The sequence below is a fragment of the Aquarana catesbeiana genome, linkage group LG01 (assembly GCF_042186555.1).
Source record: "Aquarana catesbeiana isolate 2022-GZ linkage group LG01, ASM4218655v1, whole genome shotgun sequence".
In the NCBI taxonomy this organism is placed as follows: domain Eukaryota; kingdom Metazoa; phylum Chordata; class Amphibia; order Anura; family Ranidae; genus Aquarana; species Aquarana catesbeiana.
Genome location: NC_133324.1, coordinates 334,003,964 through 334,016,983, shown reverse-complemented (window position 1 = coordinate 334,016,983; position 13,020 = coordinate 334,003,964). Strand labels below are relative to the sequence as shown.

Below are 13,020 nucleotides of genomic sequence, written 5' to 3'. Positions count from 1 at the left end.
GCAGTGTCAGTGCAAAAGACCAACAACTGGGGTCACAGCAGAATAAAAAAGTAAGTATGAGTCATCTTGTTTTGTAGGCTGCTTCTGCTTGAGTTCAAGTTGTCTAGTGACAGGTTTGATTTAAAGACACCATAAATGTCATAATTTATGTTTACAGTTTTTATGTATTATATCTAATCGGTCAGTCTTAGATGGAATGCTGTGTGCTTATTACCAAATCATGTATCTTAGTGTTTGTTACAAAGTGGAGATCTTCTAGCTGGAGAACCTACCTTAAGGTTCCCCCTTGTGGTGAACGCCCTTCCACACATATTGCAGGAAAAAGGCTTCTCTCCTGTATGAATCCGCTCATGAATCTGCAATGCACTGGCCGATGAGAACATCTTCTTACAAACTATGCACAGATGCTGCTTAGGGCTGCGTCTCAAAGGAGGGGAGAGGGATGAGGCCAGCGGTAGCCCTGGGAGCTGAACCAGTGCCAGTGTCTGGGGTGGGCTTAAAGCTTCACTCTTCAGTAATATTTGGGCTGGAGGTGGGCGTTTGGGGCTGCTCATTGGCTGAGGAGGAAAGGTTTGGCTCACCTGGTGTGCCTGTAGCACATGCTTCTTCAGAATGGATGCCTCCAGGAAGCTTTGTTTGCAAACCAAACAATGGAACAATCCATCTTTGGTGTGGCATTTCTCATGCTCCCCCAGTGACTCAGTGCTGGGTAATTTCTCAGAACAAAAATCACACACATGGGCTTCCTCTTTATGGGGACTTCCCTCAGCTGTGGTGCTTATTTGTGTATCTTGATCTTTCTGTTCTGTATCGATTTTTCCATTAAGACTTTTCTCATCTGTATTTTCTGGATTCTTGTTTTCCTCAGCTTTGTCTTCCTCCTCATTACCTAAATGAGAACTATTTGCTTTCTCTAGATGTGAGCCTGGTTCTGTTGACGTGCTAAGTGGTTGATCTGGGGAAACAGTTGATTCTGTGGCAGGAAATGGCAAAGGCTGGAGAGCAGCAGAAGGTGATGCCCTGTCATCGTTGTTCTTCACAACAGAAGCTGTGGAGTCATCATCCATGCTTGATATTTCGGACTCTACTAGTGCTGCCTTTTCACTTTCAGATTCACTTACATCCAAGGAATCATCTTCAGTACTAACTTCATCTGAAAAATCTGGAATGCTTTTGTCTTCTATGGTTTCTGTTTTGCTGCCGACTCCAGGTGATATGTCTCCATTTGGAATCTGCCCACCAAGATGCATTCTTATATGCTGCTGGAGAGTGACAGCATTGGTAAACTTTTTCTGGCAAATTGGACATGAATTTTGAGGTTTTGATGACAAACTGGTTTTATGACCTACAAAATGGGCTTTTAAATTTCCTTTAGTTGAAAATGCCCGTCCACATATTTTACACTTAAATGGTCTTTCCCCTCCATGTTGGTTATAATGGAGCCTAAGTGCCCTGGGACAACTTAATACTCGTAAGCAGATGACACACTGGTTTGGAACTGTTGCCTGCTTGTCAATTTTTTCAACTAACTGTTGTAATTTTGAAGTCTCTGAGTATGCCAGTGGTTCAACAGTGTATGAAAAAGGGAAGCTTCCAGATTTAAAATGGCTGGCTAGCAGTGCCCAACTTGGAAAAGAGGTAACCAGCTTGCTAAGTTGCATCCTACTACTGACGTCAGCTGTCCCAGTGGATGACCTTTCAAGGGGAGGGGTATTTTCATCAGACTTTGCTTTTGGACATACATTAGAATTTTTCAAAGCAGCATCATTTGCTTTCACAAGTACCAGTTTGTTAAGTGCTGGTAATCCTTGGTTTGATGAACTTGAGAAGAAATTTAAGCCTTCTGTTGACATTATTGGAGGTACAACTGGTTTCTTTTCTATAATTTCTTCCTCTGCCTTCTCTGGAGGTACTGACATGCCATATGGAAGTCCATTACTTGTCAAAACATAATCCAAATGCTCTGGAACAGGATGTGGGTTCATTTGTATATGAGGGTACTTTTCCCTATGTCGATGAAAGTGTACTTTCAGGTTGCCTCTAGTAGTAAAACGGTTTCCACATATGTTACATTTGTATGGTCGTTCCCCAGTGTGAGAACGTAAGTGTATTTGTAAGGCGCTGTCACTGCCGAAAACCTTTGCACAGAAGCGACATTTGTGCTTTCCTGATGATCTTTCCAGTTGGCTTTCACCACGTAGCGACTCATTGTTCTTCTGCTTTAAATGGGGTGGGGTCGTTTCTAATACCCTAGCCCCTAAAAATAATCCAGATGGTAAACTTGGTGAAAATACTGCATGTGGTGAAATCAGCGGGCTTGCTGGTGAGCTTGGAAGTGAAGATTGTCCTAGAACTGGTTTTTCACAGATGCCCCCTATCAATTTGTCTTTTAGGTTTGGAATGCTCCTAGCCCCAAATGCTTGTCCTATAGGATTGTAGAGGTGAAGAAAAGTCTGCTTGGAGGGCTCATCTCTGCAAAATGTCTTTGTTGATTCTGGAATAGATTCAGATGGTTTTGATGGACTGAAGACAGGTAAGGGTTTTGTTGCAGTGTTCCTTTCTGGTTGTGATGTTGTTGGATTTGAAGGAGTCATGGAAAGGGATCCAAGCATTAGTACTTGTTGACATATTTGCTCTGTTATTTGCATCTGATGTATCTGCCTCTGCTGTAAAACTCTAAGTTCTTCCAGAATCATGGGAATGTTTATGGGAGCTGTAGCAGTCTGACCCCCAGGGACGGCTTCTTGACTCATAGGAGCCAGACCTACCTTTGGTCCTGGCAGACCATCCATTACTAACCCCCCATTAGGAATAAGGAAGCGCTGAGAGGGTCCCACACCCTTTTTGTCCATCTCTGGTCTCACAGATCCCATCATTTGATAATGTGTTTCTTGGTCACATTGTCCAGTCACCATTGTTTTCTTTCCTGACCCAGCAATTTCTGGAGAGTTAGGTTGTGAGGCAGAGTCCTCAATAATGCTTTCTTGCTGGTTCTTTTTAGACTCTCCCTGGTTCTCTACAATCACAACAATTTGGTTGTCAAGAGAACAGCATTCTTTATGTCGGGTGAAATCAGAGGGTTCGTCAAACTGGGCGCAGCATTTCTGACACACTTGAACTTCTTCACCTGCTGTGTCCCCTGTAAAAAAAAAAAAGAGATCTTTGAAATGTAATAACATGTAGCACTACTTTATACATGGGTAAAAATATGTTGTACAAGCACATGGCAACCTGCTGGGCAACCATAAAACAAATAAAATGCATTTGGTAAAGATTTTTTTTTTTTAATGTTTACATTATAAAAGTACAATTCAGTTAAACGTGAACACCAACCACTTTAATTTTTCCTTGAACCCCCATTTCTCCACCCCCCACACAAACACACACACTCTCTCTTCATTTAACAGGGCTCTCTTTGTATCCCAGCTTTTGTCAAGCATTAATACTCTGGAGAGAAAAGCCAGCTTCACAGCTCCTGGTAATTGATTTGTATTCACACAAGAGCCAAGGGGACCGACTTCCAAGCATTGATATGGTAATCCTTTCATGGTAACTGTCCCTTGTTCTGGCTAATTTACTCCCGGGTTCTTCGAGCTTAATTAAACTTGTTGAATTGGCTGGGGGTATGGGGGACTTTGAAACACAGCTTGGGAAGAGAGAGTATTCACTACCAAAGAAATGATTTGTGGAATTTGCTTTCATCTGCTATATGACCGAATATGTACCCTATACATAGACTATACCTTAAACTAATGGCCAAGACAACATGAAGATTAATAGGTGCATTCCTGTTTATGTGTCCCTCAATCAAATTCTGTATCTAAAGGATTGTGTCATTTGTAAATGCAGAATGTATATACAAAAAATAAATCAACGTGTGCAAGGGCCTATTTAAACCTGCTTGTTTTCCTGTGGTAAAACACATACTACATGGAAATCTGTATGCTTTAAAAGGGAAACTTTAAGGGCCCATTCAAACCTTTGTGTGTGTTACTAAACCTGATGCAGCTGGGAATGGGTACTAAAGGTCTATACTATATTTTTTGCATATCAGATGATCTAATTTGTTTTGCATAACTTAGTCAGGGTTACAACCAAAATGTGGAATTTTTCTCTGCTTTTTGTGCTATAAGTAGAGTCATTGTAATGTTTTTGACCCTTGCCTACTTTGGTAGTACCCAGCCTATTTAGTACAAACATAGAGAAGACGTGCATAAACAAAATTCCACTTTTTTTTTCTATGCAGTTCCCTAGAGGTATCATTGCTGTAGCATGTATACTATGCTGTAATATGTAAATATTTCTTTTCTCAGTCATACATTTCATATCACAGCCCTTTACGTGAAGGTGCTGCTACAAGTACTGAACTGATTCCTTTCATATGATAGCCACCTAGTATATATCTCCCTGCAAAGTAATACTGAAAATATGTTTTTTCTAAACTCCATTCCAAATGTGCCCCATATCATACTGTAGCATTTGTAGCATATCTAAACCCAACAAAAAAATGAATACATTGCAGCTTACCAGTCAGTAAATCTGGTCTTGGCATTAAAGTGGTTGTAAAGGCTCAAGGTTTTTTACCTTCATGCATTCTATACATGAAGGTAAAAAAAACCCTTCTGTTTGTAGCACCCCCCCTCCAGCCCCCCTAATACTTACCTGAGCCCCAACTTGATCCAGCAATGTGCACGAGATCAGTGGCTCTACCGGGTCCCTTTCTGCTCATTGGCCGAGACAGCAGTGGGAGCCATTTGCTCCCGCTACTCTCAGTTGCTACATAAAGTAGCAACTTGGGAGTGAGCCTGCTCGGGTGCCCCATAGCAGGAAGGAGCGGCCAGGAGCACCAGTGGGGGACCCGAGAAGAGAAGGATCGGGGCTGCTCTGTGCAAAACAGAGCAGGTGAGTATGTCATGTTTGGTTTTAAAATAATATGGCTTTAATTTTCTTTTTAGGCTTTTTTCTTTCATTTGTACCTGGTGATCCAGCCAGTGTAACACAGGTCCTGGGTGTCCCCACTCTATGGAAGAGCAACTGAGCCACCCTTGGACAGCAACACTGGCAATCTGGGGAGAGGGTAGTGTTAAATGGACTAACCCCCCTAGCGGTATTCCCGAGTCTGGCTCGGGGTGGAATTTCAATACCAAAAGCGGTATCCCCGAGCAAGACTAGGGATCGCATTGTAGGATCCTTGTAGAGGATACTTACCTTGTCCCCTGGATCCTGCGATGTCTCCCCGCCGTGATCTGCGAGCCGCCATGTCTTGCTCGATTCACAGTGCCGAGCTCCGTTCCCTGCGAGCGTTGCGATGCACGGGTACGGAGTTCGGTGCCAAATTCAAAAAGTAAAACACACAGTATAGATACAGTATACTGTAATCTTACAGATTACAGTACTGTATCAAACAATTACACATCCCCTTTGTCCCTAGTGGTCTGTCCAGTGCCCTGCATGCAGTTTTATATTATAAAAACTGTTCTTTCTGCCTGGAAACTGGAGATTGTCCATAGCAACCAAAACTGTCCCTTTACATCAAAAGGCTTTAGACCAGCTAGAAAACAGTGATAATAAATTAGGATCACTTGCAGAATTGAGTGATAGTGATTTGTGGGGAAATCCGTCATCAAACACTGAAAGTAACGAAAGCGACAATTCTGCAACTGAGCAAATTTCAGTGTTTTTGATTTGATTACATCATTGAATAATTTTCATTATTATTATTTTATTATTTGTTATAATTATTTATAGTTATTTATTATATTATAATTTTTTATTTCGTTTTTCAAACTTTATCATACCGGGATGTCTACTAGACTCTTGTTTGGACAGATTTAAGTGAATTATTCCTAAGAATTACAGGCCTATAATATAAAACGCCAAATTTCTGTGAAAAATAATTGTACCGCTTTCAGCAGCTAAAATCTGAAATAATCATACATCCAGGGAGGCTAGCAAACCTAGGTGCACTGGACAAATAAACAAAGATGAACTTCAGCTTCTAAAGCAGTTACAACAACACCTTACATACATACCATACAGGTTTTACAAAACCATACAGGTTTTACAAAACTTAATAAAAGCTAACCATGTAAGCATGTAAATTAGCCTTTCTTATCCCTTTTACCCCAGAGGAACCCTTGATATCATTTTCAGATCTAGGGGAACCTCTGCTAAAAACAATATATTGGTGACCAGTGGGAAGAGTGCACCCCTTACAGTGGTGGTCAGAATGCAACCCTTAGAAACAGACAAATAAATAATTGGTGTTGGGCTTTCAAGTGCCATTGGCCTCAGAACTATGCAAGTACCCTCAAATCAGCAGTCAATTAACCACAGCTCAAGGAACACCTAGCAGCCTCCAGAGCAACATTAGGGTTCTGCAGAACCTTGGTTGAAAATGGCTGATGTATATAATGATGTCTAATAGAACAGTTTCCAAACAACCCTTACAATCCAACACTTTTTGAAAAGAATGGGAAAAACCTGACAGAGGTTCCATATCATTACAACTCTACTCCAAAAGGGGTTTCCATGCAGTCCTTTGTAAACTGATTTCCCACCCTTAACATCCCTGTAACACCCTATCAGATGGGCAGAATTTTAACTATTGAGATCACAAGCAGATTACATTTAAAGTGGTTTTAAAGGCAGAACTTATTTTTTATTTTCTATGCATTAAATTAAAAAAACCTTGTGCAAACAGCCCCCCCCCCCCCATACTTACCTGCGCACGATCTCGACCCAGCAATGTGCACGAGAGCAGAGGTTCTCTTTGCTCTCTCTCTCCTCATTGACTCAGACACAGCAGTGGGAGCCATTGGCTTCTGCTCCTGTCAATCACAGCCAGTGAGGAGGGAGCAGGGGATGGGGCAGAGCCGGCTCAGGAGCAAGCATGCACGAGTGCCCCCATAGCAAGCGGTTTGCTATGGGGGGCACTCGGCAGGGAGGGGGGCCAAAATTGCCAGCACTGAACCCCAGAAGAAGAGGATTGAGGCTGCTCTGTGCAAAACCATTGCACAGAGCAGGTAAGTATGAGTAGTATGGTAGTGTATGGTCCTGGTTATCTTGACTAGGATAGAAACAGTGTTATTTCTCAAGGTTCTTTGCTGCTGAGATGGGGATGGCTGGTGTGGATAGTATTGATCGCTGCATTGCTGAATTGAGGAGGGGAGTGGGACTACATTTTGACTTTAGCTGGAGATTGTGGAGATTTCCAGGTACGGTGTGCTTCATTTTCTGGGATGACAGGGCAGGAGTATTTGCATGATACCTATAGGGATCAAAGGGAGTCATAACCTAAGGACAACCACATTGCTGAGCTAGAGAAGGAGAGGGAGTGAGAACAAGAAAAATGCACACGTAAACTTGCTGGGCCAAGGATGGAGACAAAGGGACATTTCCAGGGACATTTTGAAGAGATGGGCAAGAGGGGTATATGCAGTCTTTTAAAAGTATCTGTCTGTGCAATGATTGGGTTTTGACACTGCAAGATTCTTTAAAGCCCTTTATGTATATTTTGCAGGGTTTTTGGAGTACTATGGTTATAGTTAGCCAGGCTAATGGCCAGTACACACGATCCGAATATCGTATTGAAAACTGTCGTCCGAGGAAGAATCATACGATTTTCGGATCATGTGTACACTACGTTCGAGAGCCGATCACGACAGTTCATCCGATATTATTAGATCGGACAAGCACAAAAATTTTCCTCGTACGATACCAGATCGTACGATTTTCATTTAGTCAGTATAGTTGCCGTCCCAAAATACAATACAAATACATTACAACACATGACATCACTTCTGATTTTTTTTTTCTCGTACGAGAATTTTCGTGACTTTAGTTACCTATTCAATTTCTACTTGCGACTATTAAGCAAAAAAAGTCGTACAATCTATCGTACGATATTCAGATCGTGTGTACGGGCCATTAGGGTAGATACAGAATCTGTGTTATCAACATGGCTTTACTGAAGACCTCACACAAACATATGACGCAATAGGGTTGATTTACTAAAACTGGAGAGAGCAAAATCTGGTGCAGCTGTGCATGGTAGCCAATCAACTTCTAACTTCAGCTTGTTCAATTAACCACTTAAAGCGGCGTTCCACCCATTTAAAAGTCAGCAGCTACAAAAAGTGTAGCTGCTGACTTTTAATTGTCAGACTCTCACCTGTCCCACGGTCCAGCGATGCGGGTGCAGGAAGCCTCGATCCTCTCCCCCTCCTCTCCACAGCGCTGGCATCCTAACTGTGGGCATACAGCTGTGGCTTGGCAATCTTTTGGGACCTGTGACATGTCCCAGAAGATTGCAAGGGGGGGGGGATGAGAGGTGATCTTCCTTCCAGCACCGCGATGCCAGGGGAGGAAGTGGGAGCTGGGTGCCTCTAAAAACAGGGTACCCGCTCCCCTCCAAAAAAAAAATGACATACCAAAAGTGCAATACTTTCTGTCACACCGTATTTGCGCAGCGATCTTACAAGCGCACTTTTTTGGAAAAAATACACTTTTTTTAATCAAAAAAGAAAACAACAGTAAAGTTAGTACAATTTTTTTATGTTGTGAAAGATAATGTTATGCTGAGTAAATTGATACCCAACATGTCACGTTTCAAAATTGCGCCCGCTCGTGGAATGGCGATAAACTATTACCCTTAAAAATCTCCATAGGCGGTGTTTAAAAATTCTACAGGTTGCCAGTTTTGAGTTACAGAGGAGGTCTAGCGCTAGAATTATTGCTCTCGTTCTAACGATCGTGATGATACCTCACATGTGTGGTTTGAACACCATTTTCATATGTGGAAGCTACTCACTTATGCGTTCGCTTTAAAAATTTTATTTTATTTTTTCTTATTTTTTTTGCTTTAAATTTTTTATTTTGACACTGTCTTTTTAAAAAAAAAATTTTTGGGTCACTTTTATTCCTATTACAAGGAATGTAAACATCCTTTGTAATAGAAAAAAAGCATGACAGGACCTCTTAAATATGAAATCTGGGGTCAAAAAAAAAAATTCTACTTTAAGAAGTATGGGCGGAAGTGACGTTTGACGTTGCTTCTTACCTCCCATGCTATAGAGCCGAGCGGGGGCCATCTTCCCCTCAGTCAGCAGCCAGGCATTCACGGGAGAGGACGCGATTGTGAAGACTGGAGGGAAGGGGGTGGACACCTCTTCCACCGCCGATAAAAGTGATATCGTGGCGAATCCGCTGCAGAGACTACTTTTCTCTTAAAAACAAACGCACAGTGTTCCCGAAAATACTGGGGTTATGGCAGCTAGTTGCTGCCATAACCCCTGGTATTTAGCATCAAAGTACTGACGTACAGGTATGTCATTTTGCGTAAATTGGTTGCGCTTTGACAATAAAAAAATCTGGAGACCTATGCAGAGCTGCACCAGATTTTACACACTCCAGTTTTAGTAAATCAATCCCAATATGACTTTGCACATAAAAACACGGGCCTAACTAACAGGCCCTTGCAGCAACAGAATATTGCCATGTGACTTGAGGTAAAATTTGTAGTTTAGTAGCTTAATAACTTTTATTTTCTTAAAAGAAAAACTAGTATTAATACTTTACTATAATATAGATCTATTTTGTGTTAAACCATACTCACATCAACATATGCAACGGGTATTTTCTAGCTGTCTTAAAGGGCTTCCCATTGTCTTGAATCATACTTTTTTTGGCCATGGCACTGATGTAGGTTCTATAACTTCTGCTGGTTGCCATTGCAAGCTTGCTCTGTCTCCTGCATGGAAGATTGGCATCGATTTGACAACACAGGTTTAGTTTTGCCTTCTCTGTAACTTCAACATTGTTTTGGGAGCTTTCTTAGGTATTTTAGGTTGAATTATGCTGTTCTAGACAAAGTTTATATCAAAATTCTTCACATCAATAGCTGATCAGGCATAACATTTGTACCCGAGATGGTTTGTATGCCATAGCTGGAGAAGCAACATGTGTGGTATGCCACTTATGTTGAACAATGTTTTGAAAAATCAGTTTTACCACCTGAATGATGTACTAATGCCGCATACACACGAGCGGACTTTTCGTCCGGACTGGTCCGGCGGACCGAGTCCGGCGGACAATTCGACCGTGTGTGGGCTTCATCGGACCTGCAGCGGACTTTTTTCGGTCTTAAAATCTGAAGGACTTTACATTTGGAACATGTTTCAAATCTTTACGTCGGAACTCCGCCGGACCCAGTTCCTATCAAAAAGTCTGCACGTCTGTATGCTAGTCCGACGGACGAAAACCGACGCTAGGGCAGCTATTGGCTACTGGCTATCAACTTCCTTATTTTAGTCCGGTCGTACGTCATCACGTACAAATCCGTCGGACTTTGGTGTAATCGCATGTAGGCAAGTCCGTTTGTTCGGAAAATCCGTTGGAAGTCCGCCGAAAGTCCGTCGGTTAGACCGTCGGACCAGTCCGGTCAAAAGGTCCGCTCGTATGTACGCGGCATTAGAGTAATGAGCTGGCGGTGGCTACTCACCTTTTGCTGCTCACCACCAGCTAGTTGTTCACTTTTTTGGTTACTGTCTCCTGTTTGCTCCAAACATTTGCCTAGTTTTTTTGACTAAGCTTGGATGCCATGTGCTCAGACTTCTTGTCTGCACTTGACTAAAGCTGGCTACACATTATACAACGACCTTGTACAATTTCCCTTTAGATTTACCAATACTATATAATTTGAGGTCAAACCTAAACACTTTTAAATTGAATGCAGTCAGACAGGCCCTTGCACTACATAGTTGAAGGTAAATCTAAATGAAATTGAACAAGAAAATTGTATAATGTGCAGCCAGCTTTAGTCTCTGCCTCGCCATGTATGCTGTCACCATTGTGGAAAACCCAAGGATTCCAACCTAGAAACTGTTACACAGCCATTCCCAAGCTTCTTTGTAGAGGAAGTGTGACACTTAGGCAGACATAAGACACTGCAATTTTTAAGTGAGTATAAACTGACCACTGGAGACACAGAGGATTCACAAAATATTCAGCCTGTCTGTTGAATTGAGGGTAATCTGGAAATGAGTGAACTAGATAAATTCCTCACTGGGATGTAAAAGTATGTATTCTTCTGCTGGAGAAAGGTGTTGTGCCTGTAATGCCGCGTACACACGATCGAACTTTACGGCATACTTGGTCCGGCGAACCTGAGTCCGTCGGACAATTCGATCGTGTGTGGGCTCCAGCGGACTTTTTTTTCTCAAAAGTTTGACGGACTTAGATTTGAAACATGTTTCAAATCTGTCCGATGGACTCGAGTTCGTTTGAAAAGTCCGCTCGTCTGTATGCTAGTCCGACGGACAAAATGCGATGCTAGGGCAGCTATTGGATACTGGCTATGAACTTCCTTGTTTTAGTCCAGTCGTACGTCATCACGTACGAATCCGTCGGACTTTGGTTGATCGTGTGTAGGCAAGTCCATTCATTCGTAAAGTCCGTCGTAAAGTCCGTCGAAAAGTCCGCCAGACAAAGTCTGCCGTGAAGTCCGCTCGTGTGTACGCGGCATAACAATTTCTTTTGGAATATCATGACTTACGTACAGTACTAAAACCTGGACATGGCAATAATATTGCAACCAGTTTTAGTGGGAAGACTTCTAAATACCTTGAAAAAAAATTATTTGCAGTCAGCAGGAATGTGTACCTTATACAATCAAATTAATATCTTTGATCAGCTTGGCTTTACTAGTTAAACCATTTGTGCTGCACAGTAGTCTAAAGCCTCGCACACACGGTCTGATTGTTGGACGACCGAGCGTCTGATTTTTGTCAAAAGGGCGTTTGCAGGATTTTGTCTAGCACGCTAACTATCCACAAATTGTCATTTGACAAACACGAATGTAGTGACGTACTATGAGACTATAAAGAGGAAGTTCATTTCTCAAGCGACACCCTTTGGGCCCCTTCTGCTAATTTCATGTTAGTAGAAGTTTGGTGAGCGTTGATTCCCGATTTTCAGATCGTACAAAACAAATGCCTTTTAAAATACGTTTGGCATAACTACATGCAAAGCAGCTTCATTATTATCCCATTAAAGAAGATGAGAATTTTGACATTTCATCAATTGCCGCATCACAAATGTTAATTCTAGATTACGAACAGTAATTTACAAGTCCGAACTCTTCACAGTCGTTCCTTGATTCCGAGCATGCATGTTTGTACTTTCGACTTTTGTGTGACGGATTTCTGTACATCCGAAAATCAGACGTCGAGTTCACATCAGACAAAAATTTTATAGCCTGCACATCCAGCTTTTGACGAGTCAAATCGTCTGTCGAATGCACCGAAGTAACGATCCGAAAATCTGCAGACAGCTCATCCTACGAATTTTCCCTTCTGATTTTCGTACCATGTGTACGAGGCCTAATGGTTTGCACTTTTGATGTGCAGCACAGGGATTCTCTGTTCCAGTCAGAGGAAGGACACTATCTGTACTGAGTTCATGTTCTCCCTGTGCTTCCATAGGTTTTCTACCACACTCCAAATACAGACTAGGTCAATTGGCTCCTGCCTACATTGGCCCTCATTGTATGTACAGTGGGGGAAATAAGTATTTGATCCCCTACAGATTTTGTAAGTTTGCCCATTTACAAAGAAATGAAGGGTTTATGATTTTTATCATAGGTGTATTTTAAATGATAGAGACAGAATATCAACCAAAAAGCCAGAAAAAACACATAAAACAAATGCTATAAGTTAAGTTGCAGTTCAGTGAGTAAAATAAGTATTTGATCCCCAAGCAAAACATAACTTAGTACTTGGTGGAGAAACCCTTGTTGGCAAGCACAGAGGTAAGACGTTTCATATCGTTGATTACCAGGTTTGCACACATCTCAGGAGGGATTTTTGTCCACTCTTCTTTACAGATTTTCTATAAATCCTTATAGGTTTCTTGTCTGTCGCTTGGCAACTTGAAGTTCCTGCTCCCTCCATAAATTTTCTATAGGATTAAGGTCTTGAGACTGACTAGGCCACTGCATGACCTTGATGTGCTTCTTCTTGA

At 41.9% G+C, this 13,020-nt stretch overlaps 1 protein-coding gene across 3 annotated transcripts in view; it reads right to left on the bottom strand.

Annotated features, from left to right (window-relative positions):
- The window catches only part of SALL2 (spalt like transcription factor 2), a 37,163-nt gene that overhangs the window by 2,764 nt on the left and 21,379 nt on the right, over positions 1-13,020 (bottom strand). For 2 of the 3 annotated variants that reach the window (XM_073631491.1, XM_073631501.1), the window contains one exon: positions 273-3,139. In XM_073631491.1, coding sequence (XP_073487592.1) covers positions 273-3,139 — 2,867 coding nt within the window. The remainder of the gene's footprint in view (positions 1-272; positions 3,140-13,020) is intronic. The other variant, XM_073631510.1, reaches the window with a different exon arrangement.